Source organism: Oryza sativa, chromosome 3, assembly GCF_034140825.1.
Source record: "Oryza sativa Japonica Group chromosome 3, ASM3414082v1".
Classification (NCBI taxonomy): Eukaryota; Viridiplantae; Streptophyta; class Magnoliopsida; order Poales; family Poaceae; genus Oryza; species Oryza sativa.
The window spans coordinates 17,990,257-18,013,626 of NC_089037.1; the positions used below are offsets into that span (position 1 = coordinate 17,990,257).

The window sequence follows — 23,370 nt, forward strand, 5'->3', positions numbered from 1 at the left end:
AAGGGCATCACCAATATATATGGTAATAATGATCCATATGAATGGCACCCATATAAATGGACTTTAACTACAACAATCCCCAAAATTTATATAGATATAAGCTAGCATTAGGAGAAGAGAGAGGAGTAGATACAAGCTAGCATTAGGACTAGCGAGAGGAGTATTATTTACTTCATATGGTAGTCCATACCTTTTATTATTTTTTTTCTTTATGGACTAGTTTCAATGGTAAGAGGTGGCTGAATGAAATTTTTTTTAAAGAAAACCACAGCAGGGGAAGCCCCCACTGTTAATATTTTACTAATAAAAAGAAAGTAAAGAATAAATTACAACATCAAAATCCAGTTCTTGACTACATCTTGATCTCTCTCATTTAACCTAAACAACAGTAGCAGGAAGTCTCCCTTAAGAGCTTCCAGCAAGAGAAGGAAAATTACTTGTTCTGAAAAATAAACTCATTCCTTTGCTTCTAAATATTCCAAGCTGCAAGGAGGAACTTTTCAAAAAAAAAAACATCGCCCAGAGTAAAAAGCTGCAGCCACCATAACCATATTCTGTATGCTCAAGGAAGTGTCCCATGATAATCCCATTTTGTTCCAGCAGGCTATCGATAAGGGGCACAAAAAGAACAAATGAAGTAAAATTTCAGGGCTCCCTTGCTGACAGAGCACACAATAGAGATCACAGTTTGGAGGAGCACAATGCTTATGGTCCAACATAAACTTATAGTATTCAACCTGTCCAAGAGGAAAAGCCAGCCAAACACTTTTAATCTTAGAAGAGACTTTACTTTTTCATAACCAAACAAAACATTGGGGAGGCTGCATAGCTCTAAAATTCAGAGCATAGTATTTCTGAGAAGCATACTTAAGGTTTCCCCAAATATAAGCCCAACTATCATTATCACCAAAAAGATCAATCTCAGTTATTGTATCTGACCGAGATAACAGCTCATCATAAGCTTGTTGAGAAATTGGCAGTTGAAACTGCTCCTCCACTGAGACAGGAAGAAAGCTCTGAACTGAGACATTTTTATTGATGGCAAAGGAATGAAGTCTAGGCATATGCAGAGAAAGAGGTGGTCCATCAGACCAAATATCATCCCAAAAGGAGCATGAAGAACCATTTCCTAAAATGCACCTCGAAATTCCTCTATAGATATCCATTAGCTTACAAATATCCTTCCACCAAAAGGACCCTTTAATAGGAGCCAGATGAGGGACCTTATTCTCATAATAGGAAGACCAAATGAGAGAAACCCAAGGCACTTGTCTTCTATTATAAAACTTGTCCAAAAACTTAAGCAAGAGAGCCTGATTTTGAATGGAGAGATTAATCACTCCCAAGCCCCCTTTAACCTTGGGTTTACAAACCTTATCCCAGGCAACCAAAGACTTCTTGTTTGAGTTAATATCACCACCCCTCCAAAGACAATGCCTCCTTGCCCTATCTATGTTTTCAATAACCGATTTGGGCAGCTGAAGGATACACATGTAATAAGTGGGTAGGGAGGAAAAAACTGAATTCATCAGTGTGAGCCTATCTCCATTAGATAGAAAAGCTGAATTAGCAGATAATCTTCTCTCAATTCTATCCACTAAAGGAGCAAAATCAATCACCCTAGGTTTTGTAGTTCCCAAAGGTAAACCCAAATAAGTGAAAGGCATGGATCCAGTTCGGTAACCAAAAACCCCAGCCAACATTTCTGCTTTGTCTTCACTCACATTAATAGGTATCAGACATGATTTATGAAAATTAACCTTAAGCCCTGTACCCTGAGCAAAAGACTGGAGCAAAGCCTTTAGAACAAAAAGCTCCTTACCAGAAGCCTTGACATACAGCAATGTGTCATTAGCAGGCTGAATGAACTATTATATTGCCTATGGACTACACATTGTGGATGCCCGAAATGCCATAAGGTAGAGAGAGAAGATCGGTGTGCTCTTGTAGAATAATTTATTCTCTTGGATCACATTAAGTTTTTGCTCTCGGTAGTCTAAACATTTTAAAGTCATTAGTGGTCATAGTTATAACAGTACGAGTTAACAATGACTATTATATGGGAACGGAGGGAGTACACGGAAAAAGTAGATGAAATCTCACGCATTGCTGTGGTAATTTTGTATGATATTAGTAGAAATAATATATAAGATAGCTATATTTTGTATAACATTCATCTCTAATCAACTATTGAAAAAACTATGAACAATTAAGATGATGTGGTTTATAACAATTTATGAAATCATATATTGATTGTTCGTTCAAAACTAAAACTAAGGTGATGTTGCTCACCGAGAGAAGAAAAAGGAAAAAGGTAATATGGATTAATCATCCAAAAGTAAAACTAAAATGATATGATTTTATAAGAGAAGAAAACGAGAAAGATAATTTGAATCATATATCAATCAAGGAATCATCCATCAGTTAAAAACAATTAAGGTGATGTGGCTTAATGCATTGAAATACACCTACTTTATTAGTCTCCGCTCAAAATCACAAAAGTACTTATAGATGGAGAAAGTACGCCAGCTCACCAAACACTTATCACCAAACAATATTTATATTTAAACTTTAACAGTTCGTCTTTTTAGAAAAAACTTATAAACACGTTAATAATATATATTGTCAAAGTGTATAGTATTCCAAATATTAAATTTTTACTCTCAGTAGTCTAAACATTTAAAAGTCATTACTGATCATAGTTATAACAATACGAGTCAACAGTGACTATTATACGGGAATGGAGGGAATACAAGGAGAAATGCAAGGCCACTGCTCCTTTGCTCACTAGATGGCTGCCACAAGCATTTTTGTCCGGCCACGGAGATGTGCTCATAAAAAAGAGGAGCAATTAAAATGGTACTTAAAAAGAGTGAGATTACTTCTTTTTTCTGAGAAAAAGGGTACAAACACATACGCTCAAAACATGCGACACTCAACCTTGTAAACGCATATACACATATCCTATCCCTGTGAGCATCTCAAGAAGACTGGACTGGCATATCTTGAGATTGACAAAGTCACTACATAAATACGAGCACCCACGTTAGATTGAGGACTTAAGCTCAGATGGACTGGTTACACCATAAGAAATCTAACTAGTTAAGCTACGTTCAATTTACAAAAGAGAGATTACTCTTTATGTGAGACGTGAAATTAACTAGTAGTACCGGAGGATTAGCCGAACCGCAGATTTTTTTCCTTTCCTCTGACTTTGGCAAAGGATACAAAAGTCTAGAGGATACACGTCCATTATTTGGTTACTGATAGTTCAAAATTACAGCTAAATAGCGTCCCGGGATTTTCAACTGTAGTTTTTCAGTAATTACTGTTGTATGCACTAAAAGTGTTATATATTTTAGAATGGTAGATAATGGCTAACCCACTTAAAAATTAAATAAGTGGGTAACCCACTTACAACTCAAATAAGTGGGTTACCCACTTATTTGAGTTGTAAGTGGGTTTCTAGGTTTTCCACTTACATCCTTATTAGTTGGAGCATATATGTTTGTGACATATTTGAAATTAGTCAATTCTTTTTTACCTTCGATTTTCAGCTTTTAGATATGTGCTTATCCCATATTTGTTTTTATTATCGTTTACCTTTAGTGTTTACTAGTGGTCAATTTGCACTCACAGCAAAAGGGAGCAGCAGCGTCATCGGCGGACTGCTCTACTTTTGTATGACACCGGCCAACAGTGATGAAAGTGTAAGGACTAGAAAATACATTTTTCTTGTATTTTGGTGCATTTATAGTGTGATTTTATTCACTCCTCGAGAAATCTGTACTAAGCGCTAACGTACCATATGTGACTCGTTGCTGCTTGAAGTGCTAGGCATGCCTTTGGGGAATGAGTATCCGTACTCTAGAAAGCAAAGTTAAATATCGATAACCACGAGTGAGCATCGCGTAAAACCAAGATAAGAAATGCACACCGTCCAACCGATCACATCAGCGAGATCCAATTCCTCCGTAGAACACATCTTGTTGTTTGCCAAATCATCCTTCATCCGTTGAATCATCTCGCTGGTGGCAAAATCCATCTTCCCGCCTGACGAATCTAACCTCCATAGTGCATTCTATACATGGCCTATGTGCTAGGATCCATCCTACCACCAGACTTGTACCTAGTGCCTTCTTAAACATTGATTTCATCGGCTAGCGGAAGAATGAAGACAAGGAGAATAAATAGGAACGGAGATGTACCTGGATTTCATGATGCTGAGCGCGTATAGGCAAAACCCGGTGCTCCTCTTGCTCCAAGGAGACCACACCATGGGAAGGTTTGTATGGGAGAAACAATAGCACGTTAGGGAAGGCAAGCAAGCGCCTCCGCCGCCATCACCACCACGCTTCGAGGAAGAGGAGTGCCAAGGCAAGGAAGAAGGAGGGGTTCAGAGGCTACGGATTTAGGGTTTTTATAACCTGAGCAGTGGACCTTCGTGGCCCCGGGCCCACTGATAGATGTGAGGATAGGGATTTACAGATTTTATCAAAGTGGCAGACCTATTAGAGCATCACCAACATATGTCTAAAAGTCCATTCCAGAATTATGTTATTACTATTTCTAACCAGATTATAAGGCTGTAAGGGGTTGAGAACCCTTCCTCTCCGGCACGTAAAATGGAGCGACGAATTAGTGCATGATTAATTAAGTATTAGCCAAAAGATTAAAAATATATTAATATGATTTCTAAAAGAAAATTTCCTATAGAAAATTTTGAAAAAAAAAGTACAATTTAGTAGTTTAGGAAGTGTGCACATGGAAAATGACGGGGTAGAAGTTGGGAATAGGGAAAAAATAATGTACCCTAAGGTGTGAACAGATTCCTCTGTCCAATACATATAAAAAAATTGACTCAGAATAATACAAAGTAGGTTCGAGCTACCAACAGATGGAACAGAAATCGTGCTGCACCTCCTCGCGGGCACAATCCCGCCCTACGCTTGATTCTTTCCACATTCTGTCCATGCTATTGGGAGCTGGCAACCTCCGCTAATAGTGGAGAGCGAGATGGACGAGGAAGGTGATTTCAATTTTCACAATCAGAAAAGCCATTGTAGCCAACTTTGAGGATTATAAGCCATATTAGACATATGTTGGTGATCCTCTTAGACCCAAGGACAAAACTAGAACCTTTTAAAAATTTGGTAGTTTGTTGCAAAATTTCAAACCTAGCCTTTTAGCACCTACAAGGCAACATACCATTTTAGCATTTGTGTGGCCACATTGAGGTGTGCACTCTTGTTTCACAAACTTCCAAAATTGCATTTTAAAAAAAAATATTATGAGCATCTTTGTGCATGGCTATTTTTTATTTTTCATATGGATAAGAATGAAGGCAAAACTCTAGTTGTTGTCACGTGTCTTATCCAAAAATTACTTATTTTTCCTAACTGCAGACTTCAAAGAGTGTTTTGCGCATGCCTAGCCATACATTATTCAATTGGGTGTTTGTTTCTAATTTATTTAAAAAAAGATTAAAGTGCACAGCTGGTCCATAAACTGCTGCAACCGTGTCATATAGGTCTTAAACTCTCAAAATGCAGATTTAGAAACTACATTATACTAGCTAAATACTCGTGCTTTGCCATAAAATAAATTATAAATGTGTTAACATTGCTTGAAACAAGTTAATTGTAAGTTTTTTTTAACAATTTCACCCCTATAGATGTCTTAGCATGATAAACTTAAATTATAGAGATGAAAAAAAAGATATTAAAAATGTGTAGTGGGACTATTTTATAACATTAAAGTACATAAAGGGGTAGTTGTTAAAAAATACAACAGAGTTGGTTCACTGTCACCACTGTTGCCTTTTGAATGAGTATAGAAATACAATATTTTTAGGGTGTAATTTATACAAATGTGTGTTGTAATTTTAAATGGATTCGTTGTCATTTTGTTTATTCTGTTTTCAAAATGAATTTTAACTATATTCCTATGTTCCATTTAAGCCATTTGATCTTAAAACCTTGTTAATAAGTTTTATGGGTTTGGCATGGTTCTAGTGTAAGCCATGTGTTGTTAATCAAGAGGGTTATTAATTTGACTGATTTTGTATAGAAAATGTGGCGAACGATTTATGCTCACTCTCTTTGAACTTTTGGCACACCTTAAAAATCGCGGGAGATAGAGATAGTAATTTCAGTATTATAATGGATGTTTCAAATGAAATTTCTAGAAAGTTCAAAGTTAAAATACATTTTTCTTGTATTTTGATGCATTCACTCTTCGAGAAATCTGCGCTAAGCGCTGATGTACCACCTGTGACTATGGGCAATGAGTATTCGTTGCCTACTGGAATAAATGCTCACCAAAACTATATCTAAAGAACACAAAACCCTAGAAAGCAAAGTTATATAGCGATAACCATGAGCGAGCATCACGTTAGAACTAAGACAAGGAGATTACACCGTCCAATCGATCTTATCAGCGAGATCCAATTCCTCCTTAGAACACTTCTTGTTGTTTGCCAAATCACCCTTCATCCGTCGAATCATCTCGCTGGTGGCAAAATCCATTTTCCCACTTGATGAATCTAACCTCCATAGTACATTCTATACATGGCCTATGTGCTAGGATCCATCCTACCACTATACATGTACCTAGCGCCTTCTTAAACATTGATTTCATTGGCTAGCGGAACAATGAAGACAAGGAGAATAAATAGGAACGGAGATGTACCTGGATTCCATGATGCTAAGTGCGTCTAGACTTTGACCAAGTGTTCCTCTTGCTCCAAGGAGACCATACCATGGCAAGGTGCGTAGGGAGAGAAACAATAGTACGCTAGGAAAGGCAAGAAAGCGCCATCGCCACCACCGCACTAGGAGGAAGAGGAGTGCCTAGGCAAGGAAGAATAGGTTTAGAGGCTAGGGATTTACTGTTTCCATATTCTGAGCAATGGAACTTCGTGGCCCGGGCCCACTGATATATGTAGGTTAGGGATTTACGGATTTTATCAAAGTGGCAGACCTCTTAGAGTATCACCAACAGATGTCTAAAATTTCATCCTAAAATTATGTTTTTAGGATTTATAACTAGATTCTAAGGCTGCATTCTTTTGCAGGGGTTAGGAAACTTTCATTTTCGGCACGTAAAATGGAGTGACGAATTACCACATGATTAATTAAGTATTAGCTAACAAAATTTAAAAACTAGATTAATATGATTTCTTAAAGAAACTTTCTTATAGAAAATTTTACAAAAACACACAATTTAGCAATTTAGGAAGCATGTGCGTGGATGGAAAACAAGGGGGTAGAAGTTGGGAAGAGGGAGTAAAGAATGGACCCTAAGGTGTGAATAGATTCATCTCTAAATTGACTCCAATAATACAACTAGGTTCATGCTACCAACGGAAGGAACAGAAATCGCGTTGCACCTCCTCCCGGGTGCAATCTCACCCCACGTACCATTCTTTCCATACTCTATTCATGCTATTGGGAGCTGGCACCTTCGCCTACTAGTGGAGAGAGAGAAGGACGAGGAAGGGGATTCCAATTTTCGGAAAGCCAATCAGAAAAACTATTGGAACCGAATTTGAGGATCAGAAGGCATAGTAGACATATGTCGGTGATGCTCTTAAACCCAATGACAAAACTAGAACTTTTTTAAATTATGCAAGTTTGTTTCCGAAATTTCAAACCTAGCCCTTTAGCACCTACAAGGCAACAAACCATTTTAGCAGTTTAGTGGCTACATTGAGATGTGCACTCTTGTTTCACAAACTTCCAAAATGCCATTTTTTTTAAAAAAAAGTTATGAGCATCCGTCTACATGGCTATTTTAGTTATCATATGGTTAGAAATGAAGGCAAAGCTCTAGCTGTTGTCACTGCGACTTATCCAAAAATTATTAATTTTTCCTAACCACAGACTTCGAAGAGCGTTTTGCACATGCATAGCCATACATTTGTCAATTGAGATTTTGTTTCTAATTGATTTAAAAAATAGTAAAGTGCACAGTTGGTCCTTAAAGTACTTCTGCTGCCGTGTAATCTAGGTCCCAAACCCTCAAAAGAACCTGTTAAGGTTTGTTGTTCTGATCCAAATTGCCACGACTCCTCTAAGATCCTACGTGGCACTGACGTAACATAACACATGGGTGTCGACGTGGCATCATCACTATCTCTACATCGACAAATGGAGCCTACGCGTCCAAAGGAAGAAGAAGAGAAAAGGAAACGAAAGAAAAAGAAGGAAAAAGAAAATTTCTAAGTAGGGCCCACTTGTCAATCGGTGTAGGATTGGTGAATATGCCACGTTAGCATCTGTGTGGCATATGCCATTGAGGTGATGCTTTTAAAACCCAACGATAAACCAAGAAGTTTTTCAAATTTTTGAAGTTTTTTATTCCCGAAATTTCAATCCCAGCTCTTTTAATATGTACCCACAAGGCAACAACCATTTTGGCATTTTGTGGCTACATTGAGGTGTGTGCTCTTGTTTTACAAACTTCAAAACTTCCAAATGGACATTTATTTCTAATCCAAAGAATGAAGGCGAATCTTTAGCTGTTGTCATGGCTATTCCAAAAATCACCTATTTTTCCTAAATTATATACATAATCCTATAGACAGCGTTTTGCATGCCTGGCCATAAATGTGCCAATTGGGCATTTGTTTCCAATTCATTTAAAACCAACTTTATTTTGATGATCTCTTTCGTTGGTTGAAACAAAGTCCTGTTGCAATTCGTTTGTCCAGTGTGGTTTGATGGATGAGCATTTTTGGAGTCGATTTTAGTTTACTTTTACTTTTCCTATAAAAATAGGAATACCAAAATTGTGAAAAAAATATTATAGCCACAACAACAAAGAGGTAAAGGAGAGAAGACATCACTAAATGCAGTGGGGAGACAGTCAAGCAGCAAATAAAAGAAAGTATCCTAGCTACCACAGTACCACTCCAATCATAGTGCAAGGCAAAAGATACGTGCCGCGGTAATGGCTGTACTTCAACAGAAGAGATTATACAATGCTGAAATCTAAATGAAAGGAAGGAGTAAAGATGGTCGTCTACTATTCCTATGCATCATGTTAGGTAAGTCGTCCAGAACAGATGAATGTTTGGGTGCTGAAAAGGAAATTAAAACATCAAGTACTATATATAAGCTAGCTTAGGACAGAAGGGAGGTTTCTTCTTCTTAAAAAAGAAACAAGGTAGAAGCTCGCACGGTCAGTCACAGTGTGGCTCGCGGCGAATCAGCTGACCTCATATTGGTCAAATGGATTACTCATTACGTACGTAGTCAAAGTGTCAAACTACTACAAATCACAATCTAGAACAAGAGCAGCTAACAACGGCCAAAACCTGGGATGCACCTCTTGTGTCGTGCAAGAGCAGCAAGACTGTGTCATGTTATTTTCAAATTATTTATTCGATTATTGAAATAGATTTTTTTCTTTTGAAAAAATATGTTTCTTTTTAAAAATATTTCACTTGTAATTAGTTAGACCACTTATTTTATTTTTACTTATTTGTTAATTTTATTTTATAAAATATTTAATTTATTTCCGTGATCAAGTAGGTAATTCATAACAATAATTTATTCAACAATCTAAATTAAAAGGGGTGCATATGTTTTGGAATATGCGCATACCAATATCTCAAATTTAGGTTCATGTTACTGAAATAAGAGAGAGTGGTTCGTGGCCATAGCCATGATGAGAACAGGGGTGCTCTCATGAGGCGAGGACATATCCGGTGAAAACGAATTGAATGTTAGAAACTCGCAAAAATCAAAGCTAAAAGTTTTGTAAATTCACAAAGGAAACGAGCTAAATGTTGACGAAAAGTCCGCGCTCGACCGATGGTGCCAGATCTGTGTTAGTGAGACCTAAGTTGACGAACACAACAACCTGGAAGTTCTACTTAGCTCTAGTGCAGATCCTTATCTTGATGAGATGCGAGCGTTGTTAACGATCGTTACAGACAAATTTTGACTGTCAATATAACTAAAATAATAGAGAATTAGCTATGCTTACAATGCATATTTGTTTTCAAATAATATAGTTCCACTTGTGCTTGGAGAATAACATGTTGTAGGAATTTACCAAATAAAATAAAGAGAAATAAAGAAACATCACTCCTAAGCAAGCTTATGGAGCAGAGGGCCCACAAGACAGACATAACCGTCATGAAAACCGCCACTACATCCATAACCGTCAATGGGACCCACATGTCAGTGTCTCTGCCGAAGGGGAGGTCGGTTGGAGCCAATCATGGTTCGACCCTGGTCAAGCCGGCTCGGCTCCCCCTTACACGTGCACGTCCAGGATAAGTTATGACGGTTGTGAGAGCAAAATGGACATTACGCATAGCTACAACCGTCATACCAACCCTATAAAAGGAGGAGCTCATTTCACTTCTCGACACACCGAAGCAAGCTCAAATTCCTCTTCATACTTTAGTATTAGTATCTTAGTGCTAAGTGGAGTAGAATAGAATAGTATTCGGAGTCTTCGGAAGAGTTTCGTTATGGCTCTAGCAGGTCTTATATTCTTTTCTGTAATACTTTCGATATTAATGAAATACTCTTCTTTATATATCTTCAGTACTTTGTTTAGTTTGAGTACTGTTCTTATGTTATATATGTGTCGTACCGATTGTGTGCGTAGCCTACCAGAGAGGTGCAATGGTGTGGGTTTAATGTCTGATTTATCAGTTGCTCTATGTCATGTGCACGGGTGTAGAGTAGTATTTAGTAATGTAAGCATGATGCTTAGATTATTAAATATCATTAATTGGGCATATATGCTGCGGGACAGTAGATGTGCGCCACTGATGGTGACAGCTCAGTACGGGTATTCCTTCACGTTAGTATATATTCCTAAAACAAATTCCCGTTGAGGGTACTACTCCGTATTTAGCCCAGGTTGGACGGCCATAACAGGTTGTCGTAAGGAACTCGGCAACCCGGGGTGGTCTCTCGAAGTACCAAGAGGGCACTGTTAGGGGGTATTGGCCACACCATTATATACTAGCAGATGTAAACTAGGATTTGAGTGTATACTAGAAGTATAGGAATTGAGTGCATTCTAGTTCTTCTTGCACTTAGTTAGAATTACTTTATTATGAGGATTTGATTAGCTTTCCTTTGTGTCACTCTACCTCCATATATTAAACTTAACCCCTGCTTAGACCTTGACAATTACAAGTAACATATGTATAAAGTCCATTAGCAAAGTTTACTCTTATTATCTTCCTTGGGATTAAAAATACGATACCTTGGAATACTTCTAGGTAAAATGCTATAATAGTATATCCGTGCGCTTGCGGATTACTTCTGTAACCATAAATATACCAGGACTATTTCTGGCGCCATTGCTAGAAATGAATATTTCAAGTAATGTCGTTAAGAAATACCAATGGGCTGCCAGTCAGTTTGATCGCAACTGACAAGATAGATAAATATGTGATAGATAAATATGTTGATCACCAAAGAGCCGATCGGCTAATGAGCTGATAGAGCGCTACCAGCCGATGTTGATACGGTTTTGAACAATCGGCTATATATCCAATATATATTCTCATACTTGAGTAAATAATGATATAAAGACAATCAGCTAACGATAATGTAATAAAATAATAATATAATCCAATAGAAACCAATCGGCTAAAACCAATTTCTACGTAATCCTTATAAGCCGATGCAACGTCTAGATAACTCATTGGTTGAAACCCCGATGAAACCCTTATTGGCAATCCAAAAGCAGGCTAGAGACTATGGTTCTATGCACGACTTAGTAGGTCAAACCCAATTGATACAGCACTAAGTATGAAAAGAAACATAATATCTAGATAATCAAACCTTTGACTGATTTTCTGGGTGATAGAAATCTTAACTAATCTAGATCGGCAAAACAACTTAGTCGATACCGGTGAAACCCTAGAAAAGATGTGACCAATACAAGTAAATTGAATAATCGACTTAGGTTAACTAAGATATATGATAAATATATAGGAAAATATATCAACCGAACTAGAGCGCTCCAAGAGGTCAAAGCGATGCAGACTTGAACAACACCAATGTAGCCGATAGAATTGCCAGGTCCGGTGGAACGTAGGACTTACCGCTTTGCCAGAGATCGAAAGCCGATGCAGCCCCACAGTGCCAAGTTCCCCCTGTTAAAAAAAATAACCTCGGAAAGAAGAGTAGCGATACGCCGAGAGTAGTTGTATTGATCGAGAGATAAATTACAGGGACCCTGGGTGTACACATTTATACCCATGGGTAGATAAGAGTCCTAATCGGATACGACACAAAATTTTCTAAAAATAAAAGGAAAAAGTCTTTATCGGACAATAAATACATTTTCGTAAAGATAAAAGGAAACTAACATATTTTTCCTAATTAATAAATAATCTATCATGCTGTATACTACTTGAACTCGGTCTCCTCTAGATAAATTTCCTTCAATTGATTAATTTCCTTAACACAATCTACCAAGAATCCGACTATTGAAGACTTGATAATTCCCATCGACCGATTCCAGGACTCTGAAACCGATAGTGACTCTAAACCGATAATGACTTCGGATCTTACCAAATTTTGGTGTTAACAGACACCATCGTCATCAGGGGGGTGACCTAGGATGCCATCAGGCTCTGTCTCAAAGATCAAGAAATATTTATTATTACATCCTCCTTTGAAGCACTCTAAAAATACAATGCATTCATAAAATTAGAAGTCTTGGGGATGGAGGATTCAAAACGTAATAATTTAGTGGAGATGAGGTTCCAATTAATTGATGCACGTATGCATGCTTTATATTATAGAATATTTGGAAAAATTAACGACTCAGATTTAGAGATCATGCTCCTAGCTTAAAAGAGAAATGCGCGAGCTTCTCGCTGTCAAGAATTATAAGCTTATTACTTAAATTTATATATCATTGATCATTTTTATATATTCTAGGTGTGACATGAACAATAGTCTTTTTTTATTAGGAGAAGTTTATAAAATCTAATAAATTTATGAGATGCATGCAATACAAACTAAATTTACACTCAATTTAAGGGGGCTACTATACAACGGAATCCCGTTTTCAAACGGGATGATACCTTTTGATACCTAACCTATATCATGTGTTTCTACCACGTATCAGGTGATACTTACGAGGTATCAGATGATGTCTATCAGGTATCATGCGGTTCTTACTGAGGGTGATACTTGCGAGGTATCAGGTCCTGATACCTAACTGATATCAAGTGATACCTATCAGGTATTATACGATTCTACAACGTATCAGGTGATACTTGTGAGGTATCAGATGGTACCTATCAAGTATCATGCGATTCTTACCATGTAGAAGATGATACTTGCGAGGTATCAGGTCCTGATACTTAACCGGTATCGGGTGATACCTATCAGGTATCATGCGATTCTACCACATATCAGGTGATACTTGTGAGGTATCAGATGATATCTATCAGATATCATGCGATTCTTACTACGTAGAAGGTGATACTTGTAGAGCTCGTCGCCGGCGGCCACATCCTCTACCGTCCACGCTACGTCGGAGCTCGTCGGCGGCGGTCGCGTCTTCCGTCATCCACGCCCCACGCCGGAGCTCGTCGCCGACGGCCGCATCCTCCATCGTCCACACCACGTCAGAGCTCGTCGCCGGCGGCTGCGTCCTTCGTCATCCACGTCCCACGATGGAGCTCGTCGCCGACGGCCGCGTCCTTTGTCATCCATGTCCCACGCCGGAGCTTGTCGCCAACGGCCACATCCTACACCGTCCACGCCATGTCGGATCTTGTCGGCGGCGGCTGCGTCCTCCGTCGCCTCGACAAGCTAGCCAAGTACATGCCTGTAGTGCTCCGTGCTGACGACGGCGGCGAGGGCAGCACCTTCGCGCTCTACTTTCTCATCTGCCGCCATGTCCGCGCTAGGCTCCTCCTCCCCTGCGTTGGTGCCAGCGAGGAGTTCGCGGTCGCGGGGCAGTGCATCGACGGTGCGAGCGTGGGTGCCGCAGCCGGCACCGCCGGTGAGGAGCTCGTAGTCGTGGGGCAGTGCATCGACGGTGCGGGTGTGGGCGCCGCAGTGCCACGCTCATGTCAGCCATGCACGCGCGCTGGAGCGGCAACGTGTCCTGCAGAGACTGTTGTTGCTGCTCGGGACGTGCATGGCCAGGTATCGCTCCTCTTTAAATAAGCAAGGAGACAAAAGGAATCCCATCCGGACGGGATTCCGGTATGTAGCATTCCCGCAATTTAATCGTTGTAATGCATGGGCATATTTTCTAGCAAGTAAAAATAGAACATGTTCTGGTATCATGGGCTAATTTGTAAAAAAGAAAAACTACAAAAAGGAGGATATTTCATTTGATTTTTTTTAACGTTAGTTAGTAAAAAGAAGCATGTTTCAGATATATTTTTAGAAAAAAAGAAAGAAGAAAAAGAACTATATAAGAAAATCTCCCTCAAAAGAAAAAAATTAAACCGATTTAGGATTCAAACCTTTGGTCTCCGGACTAGATTTAGGAACCGCCAACCAGCTAACCAATGAGATATTTTCGTTTTAGTATATCAATTCTTTTATTTCTTGTGTGCTCTCTACTCCGAGTCCGACTCGAAGTCGAACCGACTTATACCATTATACGTCTTTTTATACACATACGGTACAGTATTATACGTCCCCACACCCGCTCTCTCTCTCGCCTTCTCGAAGCCCTAGCCCCGCCAATTCGCGCTCGCCGCCTCGGCGCGCTCCGACCCCGTCCCCGCCGGTTCGCGCTCGCGCCACCTCCCCGCGCTCCGACCCCGTCCCCGCCTCGCCGCGCTCCGACGGCATGGCGTGTACGGCTTCGTTGCCGCCGTCGGGAGGATTCCTCCGCGGCCGCCGGTGGAGCAACAGGCCGGGCCGGGCCTCGTCCAGCACGAGCTGGATCGAGGACAAGGCCCGGGCCAACGCTGCTCCCACTCATCTCTGCGGCGGCGAGAGTAGGATCGCGCCGTCCAGCAACGAGTCCTGGGTCCAGGAGCAGAAGCCATCCAGCTCCGTTGCCGGCGCCGGTGAGAGAAAGTTGGCCGACGGCGACGGGCTCCTCTTTGCCGGCGCCGGTGAGAAGAAGTCCAGGTTCCACCGCGGCGACGGCAACGGCAAGAACCTGGAGGAGATGTTCGCCGGTTCATCTATTGTCCCACCTGATCCCAAAGATTTACCTCTTCCTACCCTCCTTCTTCTTCCTCGTTTCGTCGATTGATTTCTTGGCTTCATCTTTTTGTCGATTGATTTCTTGGCTTCATCTTTTTTCAGGCTTCATTCTTTTACAAATGCTGGTCTCTTTGATTTTGATTTCCTGCTTGATTCTTTTTTTATTTCTTTCTTTTTATTCTTTTTTCTTGGCTTGATTCTTTCTTTGATTTTGATTTTTTTGATTGATTATTTTTTATTTCTTTCTTTTTATTCTTTTTTGTTTCTTGGCTTGATTATTTTTCTACTTTTCAGTATATTTTTCGATTTATCTGCCTCTTGATTCTTGGATTGTTTTATTTGGTTTATTTTTTTTATTTCTCTATCTCTTATTCTCCTGCTTGATTCTTTTTTTATTTCTTTACTTCTTGATTTTTAGATTCTTCTTCTATTGATTTCTTGGTTTGCCTCCTTTCATTTGAAATGGTTTCTGTTTTTGTTTGATTTCCTCTCCAATAAGAATTTTGATTTCTCTGCTTAATTTATTTTTGCAGGTCGATGTATGGTATTTGACGGGATGATGGTGAGGCGACGGGTCGCTGTTCGTAGTCGAGGTCGAGGCTTTGTTCATGGAGGTCGAGGCTGACTGGGCTGCGAGCTGGATTTGTCGCCGATGCTGGGTCCAGGCTTTGTTGATGGAGGGCGTTACATGTTGTGTTTAGCCTATGAACTCTGTCAGAGCAGTTAGATGTTATTTAGTCTATGAACTTGTCTTTTCAGATCAGCAGTGTAGTTTTGATCTGACAGTGACAGTATAGTTAGTTCTGTTAGTAGGGGTCTGTTCAGATCAGCAGTGTAGTTTTGATCTGACATTGATAGTATAGTTCTGTTAGTAGGGGTTGACCCCTCCTAGGATTAATCTCAATGGAGGCATCCATGTAATCAAATCAAATCACTATAAATACAATTTGATTTCCAGTGTCTTTGTTCTTGCTTCAGTTCAATTATACTATCCCATATCTACTACGGCAGTGAAATTGCATAGTCCTTTTCTTGTCTTATCAGTCACAACCAAAGTTTGGATTTTAAAACTTAATTCTAAAGGTTGTGTTTAGTTCACATCAAAATTGAAAGTTTGGTTGAAATTGAAACGATGTGACGGAAAAGTTGGAAGTTTGTGTGTAGAAAAGTTCTGATGTAATAAAAAAATTAGAAGTTTGAAGAAATATTTTAGAACTAAACACGGCGAAAGTTGATTTTAAGGTTCATATTGTAGTTTATTTTCAGCATCGACTTTTAAACCACTTATATAAAATTGTCTATAAATGTTTTTATTGCTTAGATTATTTCAGTTTTATACGAAACAATTAGTCACATGAAAAATCAGGCGGCTTGACGACGCTCACAAAACCAACCCACGAAACCTGGGGGTCAGAGGATTTATGCCGACTGCCGAGCTTGGTGTCCAATTACCATCGTCTTGTCAAGCTGTAATGGCAAAGTTATCATTACTCACCTGCTTGTTTCCTATACCCATTAGTTACTAGTCCAATTGTTCACATTCATGATACAGGTTTGTTTGCAGATAGATGCATGCAACATGTATGTGAACCTGCTATACTCAGAAATCTTCCTTGCAGACAGATGCTATACCTCAATTCCAGATAGGAGTATATAGCTTCACACAGTTAGTGCTGTGTCGATCGCTGAGACTACTGTATCAAGTAATGCCCGATCTTTCCCATTTGTACTCGTAGAACCTTTTCTGAACTTGGAAATCATAGTGCTCCTGATAGCATTTGTTCCTGTCCATCAGTTCTGCAGATTGCACAAGATAGCGCATCTAGTGATCTAACGTAACTCCCAGCTCCTACGCACGCACGCAAAACGATTACTCCAGCCTCCAGCTATGCTACTACAGTAGACTACTAATTTCCATCTTTAAAAGGCCCTAATGTCTAGTCCTTTTGGCTTTACCAAGTAGTGAGCAGATCCGTGAGAATCCTAATTTCCCCGTGGGATCAGAAAAACAGCCAATGTTCTTTGCAATTCACAGAGACAACTGCTATATTTCCAAATGGTCCTTGGTGGAACCATTGTCGAGGTAATTCCTAAGCATCCTTTGATCCATGATCATGTTTGGAATCTGGACAAGAAATGTTTACAGTTCAGGTCCAGACCACATTAATTGCTAAAAAGGAAGAAAATGTGCAAGCATTTATGCGATACCTTTTCACCAAAGAATATCTTCGAGTTATTGGCGATTGATTCAATGAACCTCAGCTCAAGGTACTCCGGTGTAAGTTTAAGCCTGTTGGCCTCTGCTTCCTTCGTTATCCTAGATGGGGAAGACAAAGCACGGTCAGTTGATATGAATTGTGTGTGAGCACAAACAAGCACAAGCTGAGAGTTTTAAGGATAATGCTAGCCATGCCTGTAATAGTTCGCATCTGTAAGAGCTTTCTCTCGGGCAAGGAACATTTCATTATCAATCTGTTGCTGCCTCTTGGAGCTGTCCTTTTCCATAAGCTTCTGCTCCATGAGGATCTTGCTCACCTGTGCATTCTTCTCTGCTTCAGATAGTGCAATTTTCTTCTGCGTTTCTGCTTCCTTCTCTGCTACCTTTTGCTTCTCAATGGCAATCAATGCCTATGGACAGAAGATATACTTACAGAATATACGTCCTCAAGTCAAACAATTAAGGAGATACAAGAGGATATTAGTATTTTCTATGTGTTAAAGCAAGATCATGTCATTTCTGCAAGTATGTGGTATGCAATTTTATCCTAGAGATGCGTTTGAACTCCTCAAACTCACTAATGTAAACTGCATTGCTATATGTATTAAATATATCTGATTATCTGCAGAAAACTCTATGATTTAATGAAACAACACTTAATATTACAAGGCATGAGATAAGGACCCAAAGTTGAATATTGAGAAGTTTACCAGGTGTGTGCATATCCAGTTCCGTTTAAAAAAGACTAGTTCAGGAATCAGCTTCCGAAGCTGGCAAACTTCATATATGCAACTAACCAATTTCGTTTAACTGCGCAGCCACACATGCAACATTAACAATTAAAGCAGAGTGTTCAACTTTCAGGTTTTTCTCAATCACCATTGCTTCCTATTGCAGAACCCATAATTTCAAAGCACATGTATGCTAAGACACAGCATCTCAAGTGCAGTTCAGTACTGCAGTATAAACTGGCCAAAAATGTAAAAGGGGCACGTGAAGTGTGTACCTTTGTACGCTCCTCCTCCATAAGTTCAAAATTTCTCCTAATGCTATCAGGTATGTTCGGCTTTGTAACACGAACACTGATTATCTCAATACCAGGAGCATAGCGTGTACAGTCTCTTTGAATAGCTTCTTTCATCGTTTCATCAATCTAGAATTGTGTCCGAACAGATGGAGCAGTAACACAGGTATAAGGTCTTGTATATTGGACAGCTCTATGCAACAAAAGAAAAGAAAAAAGAAAAAAATGAACCAGTCATTCACTAACCTGATCAAACAAGTCGATGTAAACTTGCTGCAAACTGTGGGCACTACAGAACTGGTTTATCTCATGATGAATTTTGTCATAGATCCATGTCTTGTCATAATGCACACCATAATTGAGTAAGGTTTCGTGCACAAACTCTTTATGGAGGCGGTTGACAACCTACAAGCAGAACATGATTCAATGGCTCAAATAGAGGGAAATCAATTTTGTGAATCAGAATTGTAACAAACAATGTTCTAAAATGGTGACTGGTGTTCATTAAGGCTGTGTTCGGGAGGAGGGGTTCCCAGCACGCAAAACGAAGCTCATATTATTGCATGGTTAATTAAGTATTAACCTTTTTGTTTGAAAAATGGATTAATATGATTTTTTAAAACAACTTTCATAGAAAGTTTATGCATAAATCACACCGTTTAGCAGTTTGAAAAACGTGCGCGCGGAAAACAAGAGAGGTGGGTTGGGAAAATGGGGGGAAGAACACAGCCTTAAGTCACTGACCTATTAGTCATTGTACAGTCTACTGGCTCATAGTGTGTCCTAACTCCTAACTGATGATTGCATGGTAGATTGGGGCACCTGTTCCTACTGTGTTGTTTACTATTCAAGTTTTGTAACATTAGTGAAAAACAGAGTATTCTTATACCTCGATCTTATCAAAGCTGATCATGACTCCACCTTTTGTTCCACAAGGAATATTTCTGACCTGGTTTAGAACAAGAGGCATGAGTATACTTTAGTCAAAAGCTAATCTGATATACTAATAATGACTTTCCAAATAAGCAGTGATCCAAAGAACTAGATACAATTCACATATGAACTATTCTACAATTTGAGTAGCACACAACAGATGGGGAAAGGTACATCCACTTGCCTGGTCTGTTTGAAGAGTAACCTGTATTGGCTCAAATTGGGTTATCCAAGGCAGCTTCACATGAAAACCTAGTAGCAGAGTTTCAAATTTAGTGAAGAAAGATTCGAACAAAGAAGGGGAAAAAGAAAACCAGCAATTAAAAGGATACCTGGTGGAGTGATTGTTTCCAAAAGAGCACCTCCTCTCCAGTACACCCCAACATGTCCTTCAGGGACTTGATGTAGAATGCTTGACGGTGCCGAAAATGAAATCTGCATACGTACCAACGGAAGAGGTAGTCAACAAAAGAGTTGAATAATATTAATCATACTACAGATAATGTATCCACCGTGCAGATAGAGCTTTTTTCTCAGTTCTGGCCTTCTGAGATTGTTACTTAACCCAACTAAATACTTAGGGCATAGTGAGCACTAGGAAATTGATTTCCTATATGGGAAACACAAATCACCCAACCAAGCAAGCATATACTCCCTCCATCCAAAAGTATAGGACACGCATCCTAGTGGCGCGCTAATATATGTGTTTTATCTGCTCAATAAATGAAGGATCCTTTGATGATCCTATCAAATCAAATTGTTTCTAAATCCAACCCAGACACTTTTCAATAACTCCTTGTTATTACACAGGTTCCATCTTTTCCTCTCACAAAAAAAAAAAAACATCTGGACCTTAATCTATTGGTTATTTGCACCTCTTTGTATGAAAAATTAAAACAACGGAAATTGATCTCATTTACCATGTTAAAGATTTTTTGCTTATACTTTATAAGGTCAGCATTTATACTTCAGGACCATTTTGTGACACTTTTAAACTACACTAAACACATTTTGGGGTGGTGTGAAGTCTAATTATAATGATTCTTATGTGCAATTTAACTATAGGACCATCAATACTTACACTAGTGACTTTTTATTATTTTACACGAAATTTAGGCCAACTATGACAACAATTTAGTGAAAGAATATGTTTCCCTTCTTACAATCATTGCCTGCCAACGTTAGGCTGTGTTAATGTTAGTAGCTGATGGGCCAACACATTAGGAAGTAGGAAGCAACATAAAACACAAACCTGTTTTCTCTAGTACATAAGTCGGAATGTCGGATATTGATAATTTGTTTGTCAAAACAGATAAAATGGAGAAAATTATGCCATATGGAGGAAGATCAAAATGGGAGCAAAATGACAGTTTTTCACATGAAAGAATAGGGAAATATGGGTACGCTTAATAGAAAATGCTGCAAAGTCCATATGTTCAATAGAGAGGATCATATAGTCAATAGTTCCAAATAACAGTATGAAAATATCTTAGGAGGACTTGTAAAAATATGTCAAAAGCAAAACAGAATTCACTGCTCATGTCAATATGGTGGCATCAACTAACTTAATCTTTCAACATGTTTATTGCCAGGAGAGAGCAATCAGAAGTAGTACCCAATAGGGCATGTGCTCCCTAACAAATATACCAAATTAACAGACGCCGAAATCACATTGGCGCATGCCTCCACTCAAAATCAATTTAATCCCAACATTCAGGGCCTCTTTAGATCCCACCCCAAAATCTTACACCCTATCACATCGAACCTTTGAACACATGCATGAAGTATTAAATATAGGCTAAAAAAATAACTAATTGCACAGATTACGACTACTTTGCGAGATAAATCTTTTAAGCTTAATTGCTCTATGATTTGACAATGTTGTGCTACAGTAAACATGTCCTAATGACGGATTACTTAGGCATAATAAATTCGTCTCGTGGTTTACTGAAATTAGTTTTTCTTTAGTGCCCGAATACCAAACACGACATCCTATATAATACCCGATGTGACACGCCAAAACTTTACACCCCTGGATCTAAACACCCCCTCATAGACAATGTAACCTTGTGGAAGGTACATCACCAACCAAATCAGCACCCACTGTGCCAAATGTACCAAGCGCAAACCCCCAACAAGCAAGAGCCTACCACCATTCACCCACAATCCCCCCCCCCCCCCACACACACACACACGCGGCAGGATCGAGCCGCTGGCAAGACAAAGCACCACACCACAACATCACCCCCACCGATCGACCCCAGGATCAGGAGAGGCTCCGAGAGCAGGCAAGCAAGCAACGCATCTATCTATCCGCCGCGCGATCGATGGGAAGAGTGAGTTAGGGGGAGGAGCGCGAGAGAGGGAGAGGGAGGGGGGGGGATCACCAGCACGAAGCAGATGGCGACGAAGGCGACGACGGCGAAGGCGACGGGGTCGGCGCCGGGCGGGGGCGGCTGGCGGCCCCGCGGGGTCTGCTGCTGGGAGCGCGAGAGCGAGAGTGACGGCGACGGGGAGGGCGGAGGCGGCGTGCGGTGGAGCGACGGCGACTCGACGCTGCCGTCCGACATCGGCGGCGGGGGATCCTGGGCTGAGCTTTTGGCGAGTGATGCCGTCGAATGCGACGAGAAGAGAAAGAAGAGGGGAGAGGTTGAAGGCCAGGTCTCTTCTCTTGCGAAACAAGAGGGGAGTATTGGGACTTGGGAGGGAGTACGGACGGAAACAGTATCCGTTCGATGACGTGGGCTTTGGTTCACCGTCTCCATGGGTAGCTTCCGCGTTGCTTCCTGGTAAACGCCCGGCTCGTTTCGTGTCGAGCTCATGTGTGCCATTCTGCTAACGGGGGAGGCAGCTTGACTCCATAACTTTTGAGTCAAATATTGGAAGAACTAGGATGTGTTTAGACCCTTCACAGTGCACCGTGCCCTTAATCCATCTTTTCAACTACCACCTAAGAAATAGGAGATAAAGACACGCGTAGAGCAACAAGCCATCCAGTGCAGCGTTTCTTTATATGGGCCCCACTATATTTTACATATCAGCCTCTCCCTTTTGTAAGTATAGTCCATATACTTTTAGCGTATTACATATTTTATAATAAACCCCCTTAGGATAGAAAATAACTTATAGATAAGGCCATGGACCTACTTATTAACCTATTCTTGCGATCCCCAAGTCATGTCATACTTCGATCTCCTTCTCCCATCGACACATTGCGCTCCGCCCCTCTAGTCCGCCGACTTCTTCCCATTCCCGCACCGCTGCCGGGCGACCAGATCGGGGGGCGGCGTAGCGGGCGAGCTCTCCGGCCACCACCGCATGGAGTCTTCCGACGAGCTCTCCGGCCACCGCCGCATGGAGCTTATCTCTTCGCTTTTTCCCTTCACTGGTGAGCTTCTCTCTTTGCTTTTTCCTGTCACCGGCGGGCTCCAAGCATGGCGGCGCGGGTTGGCGGGGAAGAATGGGGAGGATTTCAGAGGAGCAGCAGAGAGGGGACTGCGTCGCACTTTCTTTTTTGGCATGAGGAACCTGCACCCTAGCTAGGAGGCACAAACCTTGCAAGGACACGGGACCCACCTCCTTTTCTCCTCCACGTCGGTGCTCAGCAATGAGGTCACGGTGCCACATCGATGCACTATGAGAGGCCTTAGATTCCAACTTTTTTCTTGAAACTTCCAACTTTTCCGTCACATCACATGCATGGAGTATTAAATGTGAAAAAAAAACAATTACACAGTTTGCATGTAAAATGCGAGACGAATCTTTTGAGCCTAATTACGCCATGATTAGCTATAAATGCTACAGTAACCCATATTTACTAATGACGAAATAATTAGTCTCAAAAGATTTGTCTCGTGGTTTACAGTCTAAATTTGTAATTTGTTTTATTATTAGTCTACGTTTAATATTTCACATATGTGTACCGTCAAAAAAAAATTGGCACCTAACTAAACACGGCCTTAAATGGAAAGTTCGGTACAACAATCATAGGGTGTGTGCTTATTTCTTTGGAGGTAAAGTTTTTA

At 40.2% G+C, this 23,370-nt stretch overlaps 1 protein-coding gene and 1 long non-coding RNA gene across 2 annotated transcripts; one reads left to right on the forward strand and one right to left on the reverse strand.

The window, feature by feature from the left end:
• Positions 1–14,654: 14,654 nt before the first annotated feature.
• Positions 14,655–16,132, forward strand: LOC9266705 (uncharacterized). The gene is made up of 2 exons (XR_010740100.1): positions 14,655–15,142; positions 15,704–16,132. It is a non-coding gene; the product is annotated as an uncharacterized lncRNA (long non-coding RNA).
• A 530-nt stretch (positions 16,133–16,662) lies between these two features.
• Positions 16,663–21,984, reverse strand: LOC4333131 (erlin-2-B). The gene is made up of 9 exons (NM_001428232.1): positions 21,733–21,984; positions 19,678–19,780; positions 19,530–19,597; positions 19,302–19,361; positions 18,659–18,817; positions 18,395–18,541; positions 17,584–17,798; positions 17,379–17,487; positions 16,663–17,295 (listed from the first exon to the last, which is right to left on the reverse strand). Exons 1-9 carry the CDS (start codon positions 21,913–21,915, stop codon positions 17,215–17,217), a joined length of 1,125 nt encoding a protein of 374 aa, NP_001415161.1. The 5' UTR covers positions 21,916–21,984; the 3' UTR covers positions 16,663–17,214.
• Between the last annotated feature and the right edge of the window lie 1,386 nt (positions 21,985–23,370).

Coding starts and splice junctions, on each gene's coding strand:
- LOC4333131 (NM_001428232.1), bottom strand. CDS start 21,915: ATGTCGGACGGCAGCGTCGAGTCGCCGTCGCTCCACCGCACGCCGCCT. Junction 18,818..19,301: donor TCAGCTTTGATAAGATCGAG/GTATAAGAATAC, acceptor TTCTGCTTGTAG/GTTGTCAACCGCCTCCATAA. Junction 17,296..17,378: donor AGATATTCTTTGGTGAAAAG/GTATCGCATAAA, acceptor TTTCTTGTCCAG/ATTCCAAACATGATCATGGA.